The sequence below is a fragment of the Ambystoma mexicanum genome, chromosome 11 (genome assembly GCF_040938575.1).
Source record: "Ambystoma mexicanum isolate Mex_15411 chromosome 11, UKY_AmexF1_1, whole genome shotgun sequence".
Taxonomy (NCBI): Eukaryota; Metazoa; Chordata; class Amphibia; order Caudata; family Ambystomatidae; genus Ambystoma; species Ambystoma mexicanum.
In genome coordinates this window covers 861,272,608-861,296,957 of record NC_090934.1, presented here as the reverse complement: position 1 = coordinate 861,296,957, position 24,350 = coordinate 861,272,608, and the positions used below count along the sequence as shown (strand labels likewise).

General features: G+C 45.9%; 1 protein-coding gene across 1 annotated transcript in view; it reads right to left on the bottom strand.

The window, feature by feature from the left end:
* Positions 1 to 24,350, bottom strand: part of MYRF (myelin regulatory factor) — a 568,116-nt gene that overhangs the window by 39,574 nt on the left and 504,192 nt on the right. Inside the window, exons 21-22 of the mRNA XM_069623888.1 lie at positions 23,530 to 23,817; positions 21,872 to 21,959 (exon numbers count right to left, since the gene is read on the bottom strand). Of these exons, the coding sequence (XP_069479989.1) occupies positions 21,872 to 21,959; positions 23,530 to 23,817 (376 nt within the window). The remainder of the gene's footprint in view (positions 1 to 21,871; positions 21,960 to 23,529; positions 23,818 to 24,350) is intronic.

The window sequence follows — 24,350 nt, the reverse complement described above, 5'->3', positions numbered from 1 at the left end:
TGCCAGTGCAACACCAGGTGGAGGGTGACAAGTAGAGACACATTCTGGAAACTGGACCGTTCTTGCTCGCCAATCGATCAGAGGATTGTGTTTCTCTAACCAAGGTATTCCTAGAATAATCTGAAACTGAGGGGCCTTGATCACATCGAACACGATCTTCTCATGGTGTCCATCTTGACTTACTAGCGTCACTTCTTGAGTGGTATGCGTTACTGGCCCGGAGGCTATCTCCGTACCATCCACTGTAGTAATGACGTCCTTTACAGCCTTGGGACAAAGAGTTAGTTTCATCCTCAAAACCATTTCATGATCCACATAATTGCCGATAGCACCGCTGTCGACGTAAGCTTCAATTGCATGTAATCGATCCGGATTATCAGGGCTAATGAGGACCATAGGTATCACGAAATGCGAGGTCACGGAACTGGTTTTCACGCTCGGCAAGAGGACCTCTATTCTTGTCGGGCGAGGTCGTTTCCCTGCTCAGAGTTTGTAACTTTGGTAACTGCAGCTCCTTCTGCCTTCTTGGCAGGTTTCACCGGACAGTCTCGAAGAAAGTGCCCTGAGTTTCCGCAATATAGGCATAATTGCAACTGTTTTCTCCTTTCCCGCTCCTTTTGTGTTAGAGGACCTTTCAGACCCCCAATTTGCATGGGTTCCCCGTGGTCTACTCCTTTGGAAGGAGTTGGCGGTTTGGAAAATACTCGAGCATCAAACTTGGAACGGTCGGCCTTCCTGTTCTGCAGTCTATGATCTATTTGAACGACCAAGTCTATATAATCCGAACAGTCTTGTGGGGGATTCACTACTTGGGCTAAAACGTCTTTGAGCTCTCCACGTAGACCTCTGTAAAACAGCGTAATCCTTTTGTCCTCAGGCCATTGAGTTTCCACTATTAGTCTATTGAAAGATGCAATATAAGCCAAAAGGTCTTGATTACCCTGTCGCAACGAAAGAAGCTCATTGTCCAAGGCCTGCCCCTGTGAATGTCTTGCGAACAGTTTTTCCATACTAAGCTGAAAGGCTTGAAAATCATGGAGAACCGGATCATCTTGATTAACTAGAGGGATCGACCAGTCTGCCGCATTGCCACTAAGGTACGAAAGTACAAAAGCTACTTTAGCTTGATCAGTTGGAAAGGCTGCTGGCCGGCATAAGAAGTGCAACCGGCACTGATTGATAAATACTGCAAACCTCTTTGGGTCACCAGAAAATCGTTCGGGCGGAGCCAGAGGTACATTCCCAGGTAGGTTGATCTGCACTGGATTCATAGAGGATGTTGAAGGAAGATTTGCCCCTGATGCGGGTAACGGAGTTTGTCCGGCTTGTGACTGTAGCAATTGTCTAGCAAGACCGTCTGTTCTCTCCTTGGAAATAATTAGTTCCCTTCTTAGAGCATTCGTTTCCTGACGAGCTGCATGCACTTCTGCCCTTAGTTCCCCAAGTAACCGGGCTAGGTGGTCAGTATCCGAGGTTTCCATAGCGCCTGGGCGAGAGTTTTGCGGTAGGCTTTGCGTTCTGTAACGCTCACCTGATTCTCGCAGAGGCGCCGGTCTTGACTGGGCGACTACCGTATCTTCAAAGGTGATGTGTAGCACCCGGTTGGCTCTTTGGGCTGGAACTCTGTGCACTGTATGCCTGACTTCAAGAGTAAGATGTCTGCAGACAGAAAATATGGGATTAATGAACTGGGGTTATTGGGGTGTCCCTATCTCTTTCCTTTTTTGCTCTCCTGTAGACCCCCAAAGGTTAACGCTCTCACCTTAGGTAAGTGAATGCCGAGCTCTCCATCTGCCTCGGGGCAGGGTGCTGTAACCAGTTTCTTCACTGGATCGGTAGCGCAGGCCTCTTGACTTCAGAGGACTGCTGTCCGTCGTTTACTGCACGAACGGTAAGTTTCGAGTAATTCTATTGTCTTTAAAGTCTTTAGCAATGATGTCTCTTGTTTTGCAGGTTCCGGCAATGGCGGATGACAGGCTGAAGTGAGTTGAAGATGGAGTCCGTGTGATGAATAGAAGCGCCTGGAAGCACGTAAGTAAGCGCTTGTTGCCTGCTTCACGATGCGCTCTAACTGTCTTTTATTTTGCAGGTACGAGTTCGGAGCGGCTGCAGGGTGTTGGGATACCCACTGGGGTTGATGTGGAAAGGAGTAATGGCACGTGAGTATTAAAGTTCCCCAATGTCTTTAAACGCACCTTGTTTTGTCTTTCAGATGCAGGATGCAGCGCCGAAGGCCTCCGGAGCGTGCGAAGAGTCGGTAAGCTTTTGTCTTTCAGATGCCGGAATGCAGTGTGAAGACCTCCGGAGCGTACGAAGAGTAGGTAAGCCTTTGTCTTTCAGATGCCGGAATGCTAACCTGTTCTTTCTTGTCTTTATAGGTGTTGCTGAAGACTGGATTCAGGATGGTAAGCCTTTTTCCTTAGGCCCAGGATCCGATGCAGAAGACACGATGAGCGTTCTGTTGCAGAGGATGCAGAATAACGCAAAGCAAGATTCATCCACCGGGTGTGGTTTAAATAGCCTCCTGTAGTGCTTAGGTGTCTCCTTCCACAGCCACGCCTAGGTAAGAAAAGAGTTCCTGCTTTCCAGAAGAGTTCCAGTGTTCTGAATCTAGGGAGTGGCTCCTGCCCCACCCAACAGGAAAAGTAGTTCCAAACAGAAGAGGATCAGAGGCTCAGCTGGCAGGCAAGTAAGCAGCATGGTCTGCTGCAGGTAAGTCCACCCAAGCATTATGAGCCCGGCGCTTCCAGCGCTGGGACTGGGCATATTTATGAGCCTGGTGCCACTGGCGCCAGGACTGGGTCCAAAAGGTCCCAATTGGGACTGGTTGGCCCTCGGAACCTGGGTTATGGATCTGCTTACAAGGGAGTTGGGAAAACCCTGACCTTTTGGAAGCAGAGATCATGACAATTGTCCTCTCCGGATATTTTTTTCTTTGTCTGCTGTTCCCATTCTCTTCATACTCTCATCCCCTGATCTTTAATATCTCCTTTCCGTTCTTTACCTCCTCTTATTATTTCATTCACTCTCATTGCTCAGATTCTATTACCTCTCCAATACCTTTCTATTGTTTGCTCTCCTCATCTCTCCTCGCACATAGCTTCCTTTAATTCTGCTCACCACTACTGTCCTACTTCCAAGTCTCTGACCCACCTTTGACTGCAGGCTGCCTTTATAGTGGTGTGTTCACAACTAATGGGCACGTACAACCTGAATTGTGCTCAGTGGAGGTGCTCTGAGGGCTGAGTGACGAAACTGGTCACCACATTTCGAAAACTGTTCCTCAGCTGTGTTGCATTTTTCAGACTTCTGTGGCATGGTTCCATGGACTGAACACCTTAAAAGGATTGTCAGAGAGTTTGGAATCGAGTCCAGTCAAGTGTGTGTTGCTGCCGGGCTCTAACTTTGTGGTTGTCGCCTGAACAGTCTACGCGCTCACTCTGGTCAATGAGCAAGCCTTTTATTATTATTACATATTTATGGAGTGCAGACCTAACTTCAGAAAGCAATGGAGCACTACCAAGTCATAGGGGGAAGTACATGGTGAGGGAAGCAGAGATGGAAGGGTGCAAGGAGCTAACATTTGAGGAGAGGGAGGGAAGGCAATTTAGAAGCAAGGGATCTACAAGCAACCAGGGGAGGAAACTTGAGTGGGGAAGATCACTCAGTCTCAGGTTAAATGGATGGTAGAGGGCCTATGGACCAAGGTGCTAGGAAGGAGCCATTCCTTGAAGAGGAGGGTCTTGTGCTCCTTTCTGAAATGTAGAAACAAGGGTTGAGTCTGGTGTTGATGAAGGAGGTTCCAGCAGCTGAGGAAACAGACATAAAAGCCCTGTCTTCTGGTTCTTTCTTTCCTAGAGTTCAATTATGCACATGTTCTTTCTTCTGGTGGATCTTGGGCCTCCAAGGATGCAGAGTTCCTCAGCGTGTTTGATAAGTCAGCAGGATTTGAAGAGGATATGTGCTTACAGCAGGAGCAGGTGGAGTTTGACGAGCGTCGGGATGATATGGTTCAATTTGCAGAGTGTGTTGAGTCATGGTGCAGCATGTAGGACAGATCTCATGGATGCAAAGCTAGTCCCCAGAAGGCGTTCCAGAAGGGCACCGCCGCCATCCATGTGGGAGAGGATCAAGACTTGGCCAGTGGATCTGAAGTGTTTTTCTGGGATGAAGGGCTAGATTTCCTGCAGCAGGGAAATTTGATATCAAGTTGTATGTGACTTCCTTGCTATGGGCTCCTTGAAGGAGAAGTGTCTGTCGTTGTTGAACCCAAGTGACCTGGCATAGGTGGTCAGTTGGGGTGTGAAGCCCTCGAGTTCCATAGCAGGGAGACAGGTCTAGATGGCAGGGTGTTTGGTGTTATTGGTCAGCAGTAGGAATTTGGTCTTGGAGGGGTTGAGCCTCAGATAAGCCCCAGGACTGTATCAATCTGAAGGACTAGGAAGCAAGGATGACCCTCATCTAGGATGTTAAGAACATTGTCGATTAGATTAATGGTAGCTGTTTTCATGCTGCTTCTGGGTCTGGTGCCTGATTGGTAGTACTGAAGGAGTTTTTTGTATTTGATGTGTTGGAGGTGTTTTAAGGCTACTGCTTTCTCAGGGATATTACCTAAGAAGGAAAGATGGGTGATTGGGTGGTAGTTGCTGACGTCGTTATTATCTAGTGCTGGAGAAACAGCAGGATATGTCCAATCTGGACGGCATTGGGGAAAGTGCCTTGAGTGAAGGAGCTGTTGATTGTCAGGTAAGGGTGGAGTGCTTCAGTCAGAAGGGCCTTGAGCACAGAGGCAGATGGGTGTCATGACCACTGTGAGGGGGCACAAGTTGTGCCACAGGCAGGCTCCCATCAGAACCCTGAGGGCCTTAAAACCACTGCAAAAGGGCTCCTAGAGCCAGTCCTGGCGCCTTTGGCACCAGACTCATTTGTAGGAAGGAAGGGCTGTTCAAACTAGGTCCCATTTATATACATGGGCCTTTAAATCCAACATGGAAGCACACACACACAGTCTAGTTCTAAGAACCAAGCCATGCGGTCTAGTGTTTTGGGTGTGGCAGGCCTGAAACTACTTTCCCTGGGCTATATAAACCACACCCTGACTGCAGAACATGCTTCGTGTTATTCTGCAACCAGCAGCGTGACGCTCACCGTGTCCAGCTCCTGGTCTTCAGCATCTTCCTGTAATCCTGCAAGAACAAGATTATTCTGTTTTACCTGAGAAAACACCATCCAGCACTCAGCATCTCAACTGGGCTGCAATCTGTGGAAACCGAGAGAAGAAGAAACATCACTCACCTGTGAGTACTAGCTTAAGAACTTCCGGCGAACCGGTACCACAGCTGCTGTTCGAACTTTGTGACCTGCAATAATGAGAAAGGGAAAAACAATGTTAGAACGTGCGCTTCCAAAACATCAAATTCCATCAGTCTTACCTGAATTCCATCGCGCTACGCCACGCTTCCATCCGGAGCACCACAGCAACATCTGCAAAGGAAAAGCGACATATTCAGGTTCGCTTTCAATATTAAACAACCACACAGCGCTGTACTACCTTAATGGATTCCGGGGGCCTGTTTTTCATCGCGCTCTCATCCACTCGCAGCACCACAGCGGCCTGTGAGGAGGAGGAGGAGAAGAAGACGAAAACACAGGTTAGCTTCAACAGACAATAAAGGTGCTGTGCTTCATGCTTTCTCTTACCTAGAAACGTGCCTCTCCATCCAGCACGCCAGCATCAAGACCTTTGTACCCGAAAAGGAGGAGATAAAGACATTAACGAATTCCCACCATAAACAGAACAACGACTTACAATTAACAAACCTACCTGCCTACCAGCAGATTCGGGGTCACAGCAGGCCTGGGTCCAAGGAAGGCGTACTGCACCAGTGAAGCAACTCAGGCAGAACGCCAACAAATGTCAAGCGCCCCTGCACAAGAAACACAGGACGGATAGCTCACCCTACAAATAACTAAGGTGAGAAAAGAACCCAGTGGGAAGGGAATCGGTCATAGGGAGGTGGGAGATTCACCCATTAGAGACAGTTATCACAAATCCTCCCTTCTGTAATTGCAGATTCATTATTTAGCACTGGGCAACTATGCATCCAGGGTTCCAGATCTTAGAGCCTTCCAGACGCCCCCAGGGATATCAGGTGAGCATAACAATAGGATGGTGTCTGCATGCAATGTGGCAATGAGGTCTTCCAACGTGACAATGAGGTCTTCCAAATGTCTTGAAAGTTGTCTAGGTTGGGGATGGTTTTGCTCGATGGGATGTGGGGTGTGCTCTCAGTTGTGGCATTGGTGTCTATGTGCTTCAGGATCATGCTGATCTTGTTGATGAAGAAATAGTTGACAGTGGTGGATTTTTCAATGGCGTGCGGTACGGGTGGGTCAGGCAGTTAATGCATTGCTTGATTGCTTTGAAGAGGGATCTGATTTCATTGTTGGCCTTTGCTCTGGTGTCTTGGTAGTAGTTGGCCTTGGCAGTGGTGATCAGTCGTCTGTATGTAGCACAGAGTTCTTTGAGCAGGGTGAGGTCAGAAGCACTGCATGGTTTTCATCAAGTCTTTTCTCGTTTTCTGATGGTTCTTTTGTTGAAGTTAAGTTCTTGAGTGTGCTAAGGTTGAGGGTGTGCTGTTTCAATGGGGTATGGTGGATGATGTTGGCTGTGAGAGTGGTATTTAGTTCTTGGACAAGAGAGTCAAAGTGCTTCTTTGTCTGACCTAGATTGGCCCATGTGAAATGGATGTTGCCGAGGTCTTCTGTGACAGTGTCCACTAGGAATTTCGTGAACAATATGTAAGCTTGTATGCTGGGTTTCCAATAGATGTGCTTAACTGAGGTGGTGTGACTAATATCAAAGGGGATTTGCCAGATAGTCCGACCAGTCAAGCGGAATTGGGGAGCTGTGACAAAAATTAGGAAAGGTTCAGAGTGTCGAGAAGACAGTGGGAATATTCTTTATTGACTTGGATGCTGGGTTGCCAGGGACGTTGAAGTCACTGAGTAAAATGGTATTGGTGTGCATGAGAGACATGGTGGTGATCAGGACCTCCGATGAAGGAGCTTTTCGGCTTGAATGGTCTGTATTTGAGATAGAATGTGACTGTGTCTGTTAGGGAGAGTGGAAAGTGGCAGGACATTATTTTGAAAGAATCGATAGCGGAAAATTCCATTTGGGTGCATGCCCATGATGCCTTGTGAATGGTGGCAAAACCTCCACCCATCATTATCGAATTCTGTAGCTGTGGGGGATGAGGACATCTAGGATATGGATTTGTGTCATCCAGGTCTTGGCAATGACAATGGCATCCAAGTCCTGTGTGGTGATGTCTGCTGCATGGTTGATTGCTGAATGAACGTTGGAGACTATCAGTTTTTGTGTAGTGGTGGACGATGGAGTGCTTATGGGATCTACAGTGACATGGGTGAGTTTGCTGAGATGCAGTGTCCATGATGTTGCTGGTGAGTGGAGTGGTGATGGTGGAGATGTTTTGTTAGAGAGAGGGGTGAAACACCTATTCAAGGGAGTTTACCTGATCTTAGAGGTCAGGGGTTCTTTCCCTGGGTCCTTCAGGTCTGAAAAGATCCAAACAGGAAATGCCCTTTTCTTTTTGTCTACCACCTGCTTGGGACACCCAAGTGAGTGATGGCCTTTGATCTAACAATTAAGAAGGAAAGGAAGGGGCAGAGCTAAGCAGGTGGGTGGGGCTTAGGTCACATGACTGTGATGATTCACAGGTATTTGTCCCTTCTTCCCAATGGGGAGCCTCCCCCTTTGAGGCTACGGAGGTGGGCCTGCTCTGCAAGACCCTCCCTAGGGGTCTGGGATAGTGGGAACTCACTGGAAAGACTTATGTGAGAAACCAGAAGGTTTCTCACCCAGTAGTCCCTGAGGATCTGTCACCCAGGTGGCCAGGACACAGCCATCGCTATTGGATACAGTTCACGGTGGTGGACCAGTGCAGGAGGATCACCTGGGTGAGGAGTCTTTGGGGACAGCCCGCTCTGTGAGAAAGCAGATGAACACCCAAGCATTATACCTGACATATCCCAATACATTGGTCAGGCAAGGTCAGGCAATTACTGACCATCGCTAACACCTGACTTCCATTAAGCTTCCCCACATGGATAAAAGGTGGAGCAAGAAAGCACACTCTGAGTGAGGCAAAGCACACGAGGAAACAGCAGTTTCGATACGGCAGCTGAACGAGAGAGAAAAGACAGAAAACGGGAGGGGATCACAAGGAGGGATGTTCCCTTGACCTTTCCGACAAGAAACTGTTACTTTCAGGAGCTCTCGAGATTAGAAAGTGTAAAACCAGGAAACCAGTCTGAAGAATCCTGTACTGTGTGTCGGAGATACCCGCGGCTCCTCCCGCGTCACTAAACAAGGTGGGGAGAAGCAGCAGCCGCTGTGGTACCGTCCTTGGCTCCAAGAACAAAGCCACATCAGTGAAATCAACACAGCCGGTGAGTGAGTTGGGGAGACTGATACAAGACTTGTCTGTGTTGAAGCCAAGGTTGCAACCACCAACATTGTCTGGTGAGTGCTGGAACGAACATTGTTGAAATATGTGCAATTAAAGTTGAACTGCTGATGAGTGTTTGAAATCTGAAGAGACTTTGATACAATACCTTTGATAGAGTGGTCCGGCACCACGTAGGTGCTCAATCGAAGGTCTCTATAAGTTATCCAGCTGAGAAGTGGAAGAATTCAAAGTTAAAGGGCTATATTAAGAAGAAAACAAAGAATTGTGAATCGAAGTGGCCCTGCGACGGGTCAAGCAAAATCCTGCACACAGTCGCAAGTCTTTGATTTTGATATAGTAAAGAAAGCTTGGAAAATGAGATAAATTTGGTCTAAGCATAGTGAAGGGAGACCAATTGAAGGTTTTTTGTTAAAGTGGGTCTGAGCCTGGCAGAGGGGGACCCGGGATAAACACTGAATGAATCCTGAGGAGAAGGGAACTTTGAATGTTTGTTGCATCAGGCCCTCTGAAATAAGGGACTTTGAATGGCAAAGAGACTTTGGCACAGAAGGTCCAGATACTGAGATTTTGAACAGCACCCTCCTGCTAGATAAACCAGAGTATGTGCTAAGCTCGAGTGTGCCGCTTTGTCCTGTGCTGAAAACGTGGGGAAGGGAAGCGAACAGCTCAACTATCCTGACATATCATTCTTGAACACTTTTATTTTGCATAACATTGTTTCCCACACCATTTGTATTTAGAAGTAAGTATTGGCAATGGGTTTATTACGATAGGCCCTTTTATTTTGACCAGACTCTACTAGGACTGCGTTATTATTTGATGGTCGTAGTTTGCTCCCATCTTTAGATTTTGGATTAGATAGGAGTTTCTCAAACCCAAATGAAGTTCAATAAACGGCCTTGAACTGTGATCACTTGTGTCTGTCTTCACTGTTAGATACCATACCTTCCTTACGCTTCCTCCTAAGGAACACAGACTCCCGTTCCTGTAGTGAATTCCCTAAGTCCTCCACCATTGCGGCATATATGAGACTATCAGATATGAAGAATATTACAAGGGCCACAGACTTGGCTGAAGGTAAAACTAAAATAACCTGTTATGTACAAGAAGAAGGGCATGTCTCTTTAAGAGGAGACACACAAATAATGGTGACAAGGAGGGTGGGAGAAGAGAGTACGCTGAGCCATGGTACAGTGCTATCAGTGGGAGAAGAGTGTAAGCAGGGGAAGCATCCTGGCAAGGTTCGGCTGGGAAGAGGTGAAACCAGAAAGCCGCGGAGACCGCAACTTTCCAAGGAGTCCTGAGCAGCATAGTGAAGCAAGCACAAGCATTCCGGCATTCCCAGGAAGTGGTAACCAGATAAGAAATTAAACAGTGCACAGGTGGTGATGTGACCACAATCCTTGGTGGGCAGACTGTCTGCCTAACGATGCCAATACCACCCAGTATGGGAATATGAGAGGCAACCTGCAGGCATATGCGGTCACCACGAGAAAGCAGATCGAATACGAGATACAGACAAGGCGGCGAAGCACGAGAGACTGAGACCAAGAAGAGAACCAGAGCGAAGGCCAAGCCCGAAAGCATCCGCCTCCAAGCACAGAGGTAACGGGAAGAAAGGGGATACTGGGAGGCCACTGGGGCATCATTATCGAACAAGAGAAACTCGTCCCAGTAAAATTGCTAAAGTACCTAAAACTAGAGCCAATACAATGGTAAAATGGTAGTGTATTAACATAATCAGGAGGATAACAAATAAGGCCCAAAGAGACGTTATTGAGCAGTGGGCACAAAGAGAAACTCGTCCCAGGGAAATATGAGACTTACAGATAGAAGCCTTAAAGTTGAAAGGGGATAGACTGGTCCCAAGTGTTACAAATAACATTAAGGAGAAGTCTAGAATCACTAGAGTTAAAAGAATATTTATACCCATATCAAAGAGAAATAAGGAATGGTACCAAGTCTTTTGGAATCTTTACCCCCAGAAGAGCGACCAAGCCTAAGTACATTGTAAAACAGCCCTAAGAACTGGTGAAAAAGGTGGAAAGAGACTATTTGAAGATATCTCAAAGGAGAGAATTATCGAGTGAAAGGATACTAGAATAGGAAAGAGGTTCTCCCAATCTAAATTAAGTTAGTTAAAATAGTGGTAGGGTAAGGTAGGAGTTGTTGTTTTGGTGGAGGGCATTTTTCAGTTTGGACTTCCGGATGACTGACGAGCACCTTTAGTTATTTATATAGGCAGAAGGGAAAGTTAGTCATTATTATTATTTGAATAAACCTAATCCACAATGTCCTCCAAGTGTCCGCCTCCTTCTTCCGACCCACTACATGACTGTGAAGAATCACAGGATTCCGTCACTTCTCTCTAGGGGGGAGCCTTTCCATGTGAGCCTAGGGAGGTGAGCCCGCTAGACAATACCCTCCCTTGGGCTAGAGGCAAGCGGGACCTCACTGGGAGAGATTGCCCCTCTGGGGACAAGGACTCCCGTTCTTATGAGGAACTTCCTAAATCACATATCATTAACCCATATTTGGTGGTATCTAATGAAAGAGGGCATGAAGAACAGATTAAAATTTGTTGTTGTCAACCAAACATCCACATAGTGTTGGGACAAAGGAAACCAATAGAGGAATCCAGAATGTAAGTCACACAGAGAAGAAGGACTTGGACACTACATCGGGGAAATCCCAAGGCAGCATCATACAAATGGGAGACAGAAACCTGGAGAATGGGAGAGCCGAGGAGTGTCAGACCAACTGGGAGTCGAATGCTGAAGGAAACGTGGTTGTGATACGCCCGTCCTGGGGAAAGAAGCCTGTGTACAACCTCTGACGTGGGAAGGTGGAGATAGGAGAAGACGCAAGAAGCAAAGCTGGATGCAAAATATCCTGAACCGAAGCAAGTGAAGGGTGGTAACTGTAAGAAAGACACAGTGGACCTGGAGGTCCATGAATAATGGCAAAACCACATTTTGAAAAATATCACGGAACAAGCTGATCGAACGAAGAACGGAAGAAAGAAAAGCCTACCTGACAACAGAAGGAGAAGGTCCTGATCTGTTGCGAGCCTTGGTGATGCTATCTTCGAAGAGTACAGGTACCGGAGAAAGCGGGAGACCCGGGAAGGGGACCAGAGATAATAACTGGAATGCTCATACTCATCCCAGTCAAGATCGAGTATTAAGACAGTCGGAAGAAAGTGAGAATCATTACTTGCACGCACATACTCGTCCCTGTCAAGATCAAATATTAAGACTGTCTGAAGAAAGTGAGAATCATGACTGACATGCTCATACTGGTCCCAGTCAAGATCATGTATTAAGATTGTCTGAAGAGAGCAAGAATCATTACTCGCATGTTGATACTCTTCACAGTCAAAATCAAATGCTAAGGTTGTCTGAAGAGATTGAGAATCATTACTGGAACACACCTACTCATCCCAGTCAGAATCAGATACCAGGATTGTATGAGGGGAGTACAAATCACAAGTGGGACGCCTCTCATCATCCTAGTCAAACACAAGGGTCAAGAGTATATGAAGAGAGTAACAATTATAATTGGGGCACGCAAACTCGTCCCGACCAAGACAAGGGAAGGACATTGAGAAAAGAAGAAATCTCGAGTCAATATAAAGAGGAAGATAGCAATTTACACAGAAGTAGAAGAGAAGGAGTAAACCTTAATAAAGTGAAAGGAAAATAGAGTAAAAGGGAAATAAGCAGAAAACAAATAACATACACTGTTGAGATCCTGAATAATCCAGTATCTGAACTATATGATCTGATAAGAACAGTTGCCAAGAACTCTCTGAAGATATGATATTGAATTGCTCTATAGAGGTTGATTTTCCTGTTCCAGCTGAATAGAGTTTTTATTATTCAATTAACAACATTGACAGGGGCTTCTATATACGAATCAATTTACAACCACTTTGGTGAACAATGATTAAACAGTGATCCAACACTTGCACTTGGCTGTTTATGACTCCTAATTCATCTCTTAGACCATTTTAATAATATGTCATATGTATTGATGGAATTATATTTTAACCATATATGCAGTGCTCTGGATAAGATTTTGAAGTAAGAGTATTCTACTCTCTATTTTTAAAGTTGGGAGTAAAAGAATTTAAAGAGTAAAAATGTAAGTCCAATTCCCAAAGGGAGTATTTTATAAGCAAGTTAAAATGTTTTAACCGGTAAACAGAATTTTTTTTTTTTATATATGTAATCCTTTATGCCTAGTTATTCATACACATAAAAAGATAACATGTTTACTTCTTCCAATCAGGCAGTAATAATAGTTGTTTTCTTCCTGTGGTACTATATGCACTACTGGTCCAAACATATCTATGGAGCTGTGTGGGTGAAAGGAGGAGCACAAGGTCCTACGTGTCTGTTTCCTAATTTTGTTGGGAGTATTTTTACTCCCTAGTTTTATTTTTTGGGAGTATTTGCCTATTTTTCGGGAGTAAAAGGGGCTGATACACTGCTAGGCCATAAAGACTGCACATGTAAACTAAGGCACAATAACTATATACTATAGTGACACATCGGACATGAGGTTTGTTTTCCAAACAAGTCTGGTTTTATTCAAAGTTTCTCAGTCGGCTGACTGGGTCTCAACGCCTCACGATGTGTCTTCCCAAACACTGTGAGATGTGAGGGAGAGAGAGAACAGCGCTCAAGCAGCAATATATATATACATTATACAGTATCTTTTGTTAAGGCAATTTGGCCCGCCCTCATACATGTCATACAGGCTAGGGTTCAGTGATTGACAATTATGATGCGTTATGACAAGTCTTCATTCAGTCTAAACATAGTTATTCTAGCAAAGGCAGCAGAGACAGTTTTCTGTTATGGGGAACATGGAGCCCTGGCTAGGTAAGGATATTGTGTTCTTAGCAGAGAAACATTCCATACTATGTTATCTTGTGTTACGGCTCATGAGCTAAGGGTCAGATAGTTCTGAAGCAGAGAATACCCTTCTCTGTGAAGGAGCACCGCTAGGAGAATATAATTCATGTTTAACTGCCTTTTACAACAGTGCTTGCAAGACAAACCGGCACCTGGACTACTGATTAGATGCAGCTTCTGCTCGACTTAAAGGACTTAGTGAGAGAGGAAAACAATGTATTTCTGCACAGTTTGACATTCCTGTCTGCGTTAGCATTTCAGAGTTCAAGCCGTGGCCTCGCACTGTGTGCGAATCTAAAGCATAGAATATATTACTAAAGCAGTTTTACAAAGGTAGCGGGCGCCCCTCTCTCGCAAGAACAGACATGATAACCTGTTCAGTGGTTATTAACCACTTGAGAGTTCGCAGCCACTGCTTTTACCCACTGTGCCTTTCACAGATGGGAAATATCCATTTGCATATCAGTCTTTGTCCTGCCCAGGGGCAGTCCAGCACCGAAATACAATGGCAATTCCAATCTGAACGAGAGTACCACCAGCAACCCCATACACGTGTTTCACCCTTGTTGGGGATCATCAGTGAGGTGAAGCTGATGCCTCTCTAAGCACAGTGAGAGGGAGACCACGTCTGGTTGCCCCCAGGAGACCTAGGGTTACCAATCCCAGGTTCCTTAGAAAATAGTTTTACAAAGGTAGCGGGCGCCCCTCTCTCGCAAGAACAGACATGATAACCTGTTCAGTGGATATTAACCACTTGAGAGTTCGCAGCCACTGCTTTTACCCACTGTGCCTTTCACAGATGGGAAATATCCATTTGCATATCAGTCTTTGTCCTGCCCAGGGGCAGTCCAGCACCGAAATACAATGGCAATTCCAATCTGAACGAGAGTACCACCAGCAACCCCATACACGTGTTTCACCCTTGTTGGGGATCATCAGTGAGGTGAAGCTGATGCCTCTCTAAGCACAGTGAGAGGGAGACCACGTCTGGTTGCCCCCAGGAGACCTAGGGTTACCAATCCCAGGTTCCTTAGAAAATAGTTTTACAAAGGTAGCGGGCGCCCCTCTCTCGCAAGAACAGACATGATAACCTGTTCAGTGGTTATTAACCACTTGAGAGTTCGCAGCCACTGCTTTTACCCACTGTGCCTTTCACAGATGGGAAATATCCATTTGCATATCAGTCTTTGTCCTGCCCAGGGGCAGTCCAGCACCGAAATACAATGGCAATTCCAATCTGAAGGAGAGTACCACCAGCAACCCCATACACGTGTTTCACCCTTGTTGGGGATCATCAGTGAGGTGAAGCTGATGCCTCTCTAAGCACAGTGAGAGGGAGACCACGTCTGGTTGCCCCCAGGAGACCTAGGGTTACCAATCCCTCGCTACCTTTGTAAAACTATATTACTAAAGCATTTAACAGAAAAAAGAAAAAGCAAATGGCCGACATTTCACAAAATGTGTATGCCCTTTGGTTACACTGCCGATTCTTGGATTGCGATGTTTGTCACATGATGCGATTTGCTTCAGGCCAACATACTATACGTATCATTCGACTATGGGATTACTTTTCTGGTCTAACACCACTTATCCCTAGGGCTGCATATATGCATTACTAGCAACAAGTAAGTACCTGGGTTCCGTGGACAGACATGACAACACTCATCAATTGTTGAAAATCAATGATCCAGTAGGTCGCTGTTCTGATTCGCTTATTGCTTGATGTCCTTTGTTCTCTAAAGTAAACTGCACTGAGAATTGGCATGTGGGGCTGGCTGACATACCTCGAAGCAGACGCTGGGGGGGGAGGCGAGAGTTGGTGTGCTGCTGCATACAGGGACCTACTGTGCTATCTCCCCAACTGTTGCCTCACGCTGGTGTGGTGCAGTTTGTTGCGGTGCATTGCAGTGCTAATGTCCCAGAAACCGTGCATTCTAGGGTGGAGGACCGGTCCTTCTATGACCACATTGATGTTTTGCCAATTCCAGGCAAAACCTTCTCATGTATGAAGGCGCTGAAGTTCAGGGAAAGGGGTGGGCTGTCCAAATGTTAAGTAGCCAGTAATGTTCAGAGGGTCCCAACAGGTAACTTTCCAAAATGTGGTCCAGATTGGTGAAACTGTGTGGAATTGTATAAGAAGCAACACTTCGCCAAGTCACAAAGCCAAAAAACAAATTTTGAGTTTTGCTGGAATCCGGGGAAAAGGGTGGGGTGTCCAAATGTCATGTAGACAGTAATGTCCCCCAACAGGTAACTATGCAAAATGTGGTGCAGATTGGTGAAACCGTGTGGAATTGTATGCGGGACAATGCTTTGCCAAGCCACAAACCCACACACATTTTGACTTGTGCTGAAATATGGGGTAAGGGGTGGGGTGTCCACATGTCATGTAGCTGGTAATGTCCAAGCAACTATACCAAATGTGGTGCAGATTCGTGAAACGGTGTGGAATTGTATGAGGGACAATGCTTTGCCAAGCCACAAATCCACACACAATTTGACTTGTGCTGAAATCCAGGGAAATGGGTGGGGTGTCCACATTTCATGTAGCCGGTAATGTCCAGGGAACTATACCAAATTTGGTGCAGATTGGTGAAAGGGAATGTGGAATTGTACAAGGAAATCCTTCGTCATGCCACAGACAAACACACAAATGCTCACTTTTATAAATATAGATATGTATTATCGTGACTAATTTAGATGTAGATTTGAAGTGTATGGCTTGTTTGCCTATAGAAGAAACTTGAAATCAATTAATAAACTCTCTAGTGAAAAACACCAAGAATCTAACAATATAAAACTACGAATGAGAGCCTGGTTTACCCAGTAACTGCACTCAGTGAGTGGAAACGGCCTGTATGGATTTGGTGTATTGGCACATCTTACCCATTCGTTTCTTTTTTGCTTGCGCCTTTGTATCAGAAAAGCATAGTTACCTGTGTTGGAGACCGATTTACAGGACATGTCTGAGAGCGTGTGTTTTTGTGTGATAGGCATTTACTTTTTAATGGAGGGGGGGGCGAGTTCCGTGTGAGACCATGCCATACTTCTTCATAGATAACTCTGGCAACATTCCAGGTTCCTGTGTAAATGTATGCCCCAGTTACAGGCCATGTCGTATGCAAGAATGATTTGCCTACATGGCACTTTGAACATTCCCTTTAAGGCACAACCTGTGAGGGTTGCCATCTAGCCCTCGCTGGCCCAATTGCCCACTGTGGAGTTCATGTATGTGTGAGGTGGCAGCCCATACGTGTGAGTGCAGCTCCTCGAAAAGGCTTGCTCGATACATCCTGACACACACTTCCATGTCCCTGAACCCATGATTTAGTTCAACTCTGCCTTGTATGTAAGTGTATGTACCTTTAGTGGTGATACTTCAAGTCTCTGTTCCATGTTGTCGCATGATTAACGGCACACTGCCGTTTGGCTGCCAGCCTATGTGTTTAAGTCTGTGACCTAACAACCGTCAGAGTTATGATCTGAAATTGGCCAGAAGTGTAACTTAAGCTGTTTTACTTAAGACATTCCCTCTTTACACCTGGAGCAAGTTTTGGTTTCCGGGTTCAATCCCTGTTAAGTGGAGCTATAAGATCAAACGTGCTGCTTCTTGTTTTGGTGGCAGATCTAAAATCCCCAATGACACTTGGTGACATCCTGTATCCTACCCTCTCACGGCTGCAAGAAAGTGAGAGAAATAAATGACTTATGAGTCCGCATTGACACTCCTCCTTTACCTTTACCAGATCCCTAAAAATGGGGGGCGCATTCATGATTTGTGTCCTGACTGGATTGCCAAATCTCAGGGGGCAGACATGTTGTCACTTGCCACTAGAGAAAGGAAAGGGGAGAAAGACATTCATGTTCCTCCCTGACCCAGAAGATAAAAAACATCCTACCACGGGGTCTCATTGCCTTTTCAGAGTAGTAGGTTTTGCAGAGGGCCAGCATGCACTACTCTGTGTTCCCTTAAGTGCAGGACGTTAAGCCCCCAGGACCTGCTTTGAATATCAAGGAGCTATAGTTATACGTTGCTTCAACCCCTTATGCAGAAGAGAGAATTCTATGCAGAACCCAGTGCCGTGGAATTCCAGAGGAGGAATAGAGTATGAACCAGCAGCGCTTAGAAGTTGCCCACATTCCAATGTCCCATGAATCTAACTGCATGGGTCCCACCTGAGCCACAAGGTTCCAATTAGCAGAACTCAATGGACAGATGGTGGAACTGGGCTGTATCCACTGCATTCCTGAGATGGGCATGAGGTAAGACTCCTAGGGCAATGCTTCTAAGCACTGAGGTGCTGGCCTGCACTCTTGAACAGCGCCCTGAAGACCTTGCAGAGGAAGAAGAATGCACCCGCCTGAAACTAAGGGAATCTGATGGATATTTAACAGCTTTTTTCTTCCATAACATTGTTGATCCGATAAGGCTCTTGCCAGATACAAAAAGATCTTAAAACACCCAAACCAGGACCTAATCCAGTGACCAAGGACATCCACTCCTAGCAGGCAAGGAGCACCCTCAACCTCATTGGTCAGCTGCCAGTCTATATTCGGACATAGAACTTTCTACAACACCTCAAAACGTGTTCTAAATGAAGTCTATAGTGGCTAGGCTTGTGAAAGACAGTCGCTGGGGTCTGGGTACAATCTCTGTAATGCGTTTTGTTATTTTTTTTTTTTAGAACCACTGCTGGTGTAGGGTTCTGGGAAGCCAACCTTAGTGGATCTGCAAAGGTATCACACAAACGTCTAACCAAACTCTTACTTGGTAACAAGTCTGAGTAGTAACACTTAGACCAAGGCAATCAGGGGTTTGGTGTACCATGAACATACATAACAGCCTGTCAAGCAACAAAGTGTGCATGCTGGTTAGTGCACAAATATACTATTTAGCATTAAGTCAAGCAATTAAATGGCAAGAAAAACAATATATGCACATAAACAATCACAGATTGGTGCCCCAAATGGGGCACAGGCCATACTTTATAACTTACACAGTTTCAATATCAACACTGCTACAATGACCTAAAGTGGGTGGAAAGATGTTAGGACATAAAATCATATACTTTGTAATGCTATGAGGTGGTACCATGATAGCCCAGTCCACGGAAGTTAAACTTAATGTGTCCCATCTCTAACCTGGACAAAGTGTTCTACAAAGTTCAAGGTAAGTTACCTAGTTTAGGCTATTCTGATTTCTCCCATCAACTGACAGGTCTCAACGCTAGAGATAGTCGCTAGAGATAGTCCTAGAGTCAGTGGCTGCAATATGGATGAAAGTACAGTTAGGTTTTCAGCGTAGGTAAGGGACAGCTGCCAATCTTAGTCACCAGATGGACGACAGACTGGGCGCCTATGCTCAGGTGCCACCATGAAAGCAAGGCAACAGCACTTGCAGGTTAGGACTTCACACCAGTTGAAATGAATTGGGACCAGCAGGGCAAGAAAACAGTTAAGATACCCAGCCGTTGAAACCCTGATCAAGACGGACAATCCCAGATATGTCCGGGCTGTCGACACCATGAGCCCAGGCTCTCACCATGAGATATGGCATGGCAGGTAAAGAGGTCACAGGTGCATGCTGTCCTTTAGATGACAACTATGGGTCTGGTGGCTAGAGTCTCACTCAGAAAATGAACAGAATAGGCCACCCACAGGCTGGATTTGGCTGAAGTTGAGGATAAAACCTCTTTGATGAATCCAGTAACACTAGGGGACTATCAGGACACCTGAGATGCGGTGAGCAGTTTGAGCGAGCCCTTTCAGCATTTGCAGGCATGAGGACAGGGGACCGCAGGACTCAGGTTCCAGTAATCCTCCACTACTTGGTAGAGAGCAACAGCAAAGCAGCAATGTCTAGGGCCCATGTCGAGTATGCTCTGCAAATGTCACAGCAACTGGTTGAACTGGATCCAGGGAACAGCAGAGGTCCCCACTTCGGAAGTTGGATGCCGGTTACAGGTCCATCACTCCCCAGAGCTCAAGGAGAATGGCCTTAGTGATTCAGGACTCAGAACTAGTTATATAGAGACAAATAGAGAGCAGAGCTTTGCATCAAGGTTTATGTATTGGCCAACAATGGCCACAGCAGTAGTCCTCTGGTATCCCTCTGCAGCCTCAGGTACATTGGATTCATGCATCCAGTAGTTGACTGAACAATTTGGCACCAGATCCACTAATATCCAACATCCTGGGCTGGGGATCTCAGCCCACCTATCAGGGGACCTGCTACATTAGAAATTCTGATATTTCATGGACAGCCAGCTCAGGTACAAACATCACTTCACAAAGGGTCCAGGGTTGTATTGGGGTTGCCTGCAGTCCCATACCCAGCAGAAGCCTGTTCCAAGCACACACAGTGGCTACCAGCTGGGCTCTGGCTAGAACCTAAAAGAGGATGGCCATGCATGGCCCTTACTTATGGCAGCCCAGGAGGAAGACGGCCAAAAGGGCAGTGAAGCAAAACAAGGATAGAATACACGGCCAGCCCTTCGGAGCACTGTATTGCACACAGTGATGACATGCAGCAAAAAGTAAAGAGGTGCCTGGGAGTGCCCACAAAAAGGTAAAAATCAAGGTACCACTGGCACCAGTATAAGTGGGGTTCACTTAGCATGGGAAAAGGCCATAGTTCAAAAGGAATGGGAAAACAAGGTGTTCCTTTACTATTATGCTTAAGACACCGAGTAGTGCCGCAATAGACTGACATGGCCTGCACTGGTAACCAAAACCAAATGTATTAAGCCATGTGTGAGGTTTAATAAAAGCTCAATCCAAAAATCAGGTTGGGTCACCAAAAAGACTGCAGATATACTGGCACTCCCATTGAATGGGATAGGAAAGCTTCAACAAAAAAATCGCTTTCCTAACACATATCAGATCAACAATTCTGATAGACTAACATATGTGCCTGTTCAAACCAGTGCAGGTTGGGTCAAAATCGATTTCATGTGTTAACCTATAAACAAATAAAAGCTTTGCGATATGTGGTAACTAGGTTAAGCCTTCCCTCATGTTCTGTGGTCTAATTTCAAGTTCTCTTACCTTTTAAAGTATGCTACCCATGCTTCTGAAAGTCTGCCGTGCGTGGATTCTACTACTATGCCCTTGTATAGTTTGCATTTCTAAAGTGGTTAGGTTGTAAAACCTTTTTCATATCATATTTTGATGCAATTGTCTGCATCTGAATAAACTGTTTTATTTTATTTTTGCATGTTACTGAGAAGTTTATTGGCCCACTTTGACTTTAGAGAGTTCTGCTCTGTGATGCGCAACTATTTCGCACAGAGGCCCCCTTTCTGGACATACACTCCTTAAAAGGCCCAGCAGAGAAACTCCCTAAGAGGCAGCAGATAGTAGTAGATGTCATGCTGCTTTGTCAGACCCAGCAGGGGAGCTCAGGTATTTGGGGCAGGTATGGCATTTTGGGGTGTCAGGACGGGTTTTGTTTTCCTAGGCATCAGTCTGATGCCCCAGTTGGGAGGAACCACCAGGTCGTGAAGAGATATTTGGATAGATGTGTCGATATTTTAGGGTTAGACTTGGATGGCGGGTTTGAACCAGTTTCAGGCTTATTTTCATTAGGTAGGTAGTGAGTGAAAGACGATGTTGCATATTTCAAGATGTCTCCTGATGTAGAACGGCTGCGCGAGCGCTTGTCCCCGTTACCTCTTTGACTATGGCTATAATACTGCAATCCCACTCCACCAGTAATTTTATGACACAAGCTAGATAAAAGGCACAGGGTAGGATACAGGGGTTTTGAAACTATTCTGTTTCTCCTTGCAATGCCGCCCTAGGTCAGCGGCCTCTGGGTCTTCTAGCCTAATACCGTCTTTTGAGTCAAGATCTTATGGGGGTAAGTGGAGAGGAATTTACCAAAAAAGGGTTTTCTCCCCTGCCCACCTTTTGAGACTTTTGTATACAGACATTCCACCCTCATTTGCGTGTCTTCCAGAGAAGTAAATAAAATATAGTCCAATCAACCAAATTCCCAGAGAGTAGATATAATTTCACCCGAACAAACCGCTTACATTGGGGACATAGACAATAAACCCAATATCAAATCCAGTGAAAACAAAGAAACTATGAGCTCAACAAACAAGGTCACTTGTGGAAAATGCCCTGGGATGAACTAACAAATGAACAATAACATAACAACTAATAAGCTCAACAATCGAACTAACCATGAGTAAAAGAAAAAAAAAAGCCCACACACCAAAAAGGCAACCACGTGAGCCCAAGAACAAACTCTTTGATCAGGAACAACCCATGAGTCCAACAATCAAAATAATTGCAAAGAAAGGGTCCATCAGCGAAAGGACATAACACATGAATAACCCATGCATGAAACATAATGTAGTGTTCTCCGAACCTCTGGGCTCCCTGCTGCACCATATACTCCCTTAGCAAGCACTCAAATCTGTTGTGGTGAAAGTGCTAGGTACTCACCCACACTTGTCAGTATCTGCACAGTACTTGTCTGTGATGGGGATGTTTTTCTCTAGAACACGAATGGAGCTGAGAGAGGCATCTGTTTCTGGAAATGAGAAATGAACAAAATTAGAAGATGATTACAGGATTGACGGAACAGAAATCTAGAACATGAAGACATAGCGCAGAAATGAAGAAACATAACTGAAAGTGTGGTGAAAAGATGGATCTGAAAAGACAGAATTGAAAAGGGTAGAACAGAAAAGACAGAACAAAAAGGCCTGAACTGAAAAGACAGAGCTGAAACTGAAAATACTGGGAGGAATGTGACATTTCTTTGCTACAGTGACCCACAACATTTTCTATTCCAGCAATGGGACCTGCACACAGCTTTTCCAAAGTGGTGATAACACCCACGTTCGCAGGTGGGCTGGGCCATTGCTGGCCTGCCAGGCCGAGGCGAATTAGGTCCGAGAGATCCCAGAAACTCAGCAGGGGATATGGCCTGGTAATAGTCAAGCCCGCCCATGAGTGTGGGTGTAAATGGCCTTAGCATCCTAGTATGGTTTGCAGGCTGCTACTGGCATGTTTTCCTAAAAAAGGAAACTGCTCATTCTGATGAAGTGGTGCATGCTATTATGCGCACCCTCATTAAAGTGAAGCATTACCCAAGGGAAGATGGCTGCCATAGACGCAACAGGGGCTCGAGAGCGAGAAAGAGGGTGGTGCGGGTCAGCAGAGCAGATATGGTAGGTGCGGGGGATAGCAGGAAGGATGGGGTGAACCTAACAGAAAGGGTCTGGGTGTGAGGGGGCAACATCAGACGGAAGGTGGAGAAAGGAGGACAATGGCACAGGCAGCAGTAAGGGCGCAAGCAGCCCCGCCCGAACACAGGCTTTCAAGGCGTTGCAGGGGGCCGATCAGAGGCATACCCAGGATTGTCTAACAAGTGGGGCATGCAGCTAATGTAGTGGGGCCCACCGCAGTGACATTAACACATGTAAATGCCCACACAGCAATGCTGAATGGGCATTTACAGATTGTGGGTGGGTCTTGCCTGCTCAGGCCCTACCCTGTCTACACCTCTCGGGCCGATTGGCTTGCTCCCTCATATCGGCATGCTCGGACTGGCCTATAGGGTAATAGGCCGATGGCAGAACCAAAAACACAAAATGCTGGTATGGGACCGTTTTTTGGGTCAAAGTGGACCACTTTTTTGGCCAATATGGACCAGTTTGGCGAGTTAGTTCACCATGCAGCTAGTAGTTCGGACCAGCGTTGCTGAATAAATATTCTTTAAATGTATAATTTGCATCACACTTTATCAAAAAACTCCCCCTTGGGTACTATTCAAATCGTGTCACAAAAGGAATGAATTGTCAATTGCAATTATGAGCTATTTTTCATTGGTGCTGGAGACAATTTTATGGTCCAGTCTGACCCTGCGTAGCGGGTACTAATATACATTAGTTTAGCCATGCAGTAGCTTGCTGAGACGCACACATTCATGCCACCACATTTCTACCTGGACCATTAGCATAATTTGCTTTTTCAGAAGCGTGACAACCAAAGGTGACAATTTACTCATGCTTCTGTACACTTACACATCCTCGCAGAGTAAACGCTTCTAGATGTGTTAAACATCTCAATCCTCACCCATTTCAAATGTCACTCACCATTCTGATCGGTGCTTGTGGTCAGAGGCTGTTTCGACGTGGAATGGTACACACTGCGCCGCACCCGCGTCTCCGGCCCCGGGAGGCTGTTTGCGGAGTGTGAGAGGTTAGGGGTGTGCTTGGATTTCCCCTGCATGTTAGTGTACGGAGGCTGAGGGCTGGCATGTGGGCCTCCAAAGACGAACCCCCCATTTCGATTCTTGAAAGAGGTCTGATGTGGCTCCTTTTCTGGGGTCCGAGATTTAGGTTTTATTCGGATCACCGGAGTAAGTGATGGTTTGCTGAACCCTAGAATGAAAAAGGCTGGATTTAAATATATGAGAGCACAGTTCGAATCAACTCCACCCACAGCCCCTAGAATCACTCCCAAAGAGAGCTGTATTGCAACTTCCATAGTGCACAAGGCCTACCTCCAGAGAGAGTGAGTAACACCACTCCCGCACAGAAACCCTTGAAGGCATGCATACCCAAAAGCACAAGAGACACTTCCAGTGAGTCTCTAGATTAGTTCCCAGGAACAGCCTCGTTAGCTCTTTTAAAGAGAGCTCTTAGACCAGGGTAAACTTAAAAGTCCTAAAGGTAGAAGTGTGCCAAAAAAGAAGTGGAACTGTGACCCGGGCGGGGAGCAACGTGCAACACATTTTGCAAGGGTTGCCGCCATGCGGCTTGACATCTAGTTCAGTTGAAACAGATTTTGGTTTAGCTGTAATTGCTGTTGGGTGGTGCGGTGGAGAAATGTGCTTTAACTTTACAGAGAACAGTTCTGGAATGGTAAAAATGGTTGCAAAAATTAGTGGAACTGTTAAAAGTAAAAAATGAAA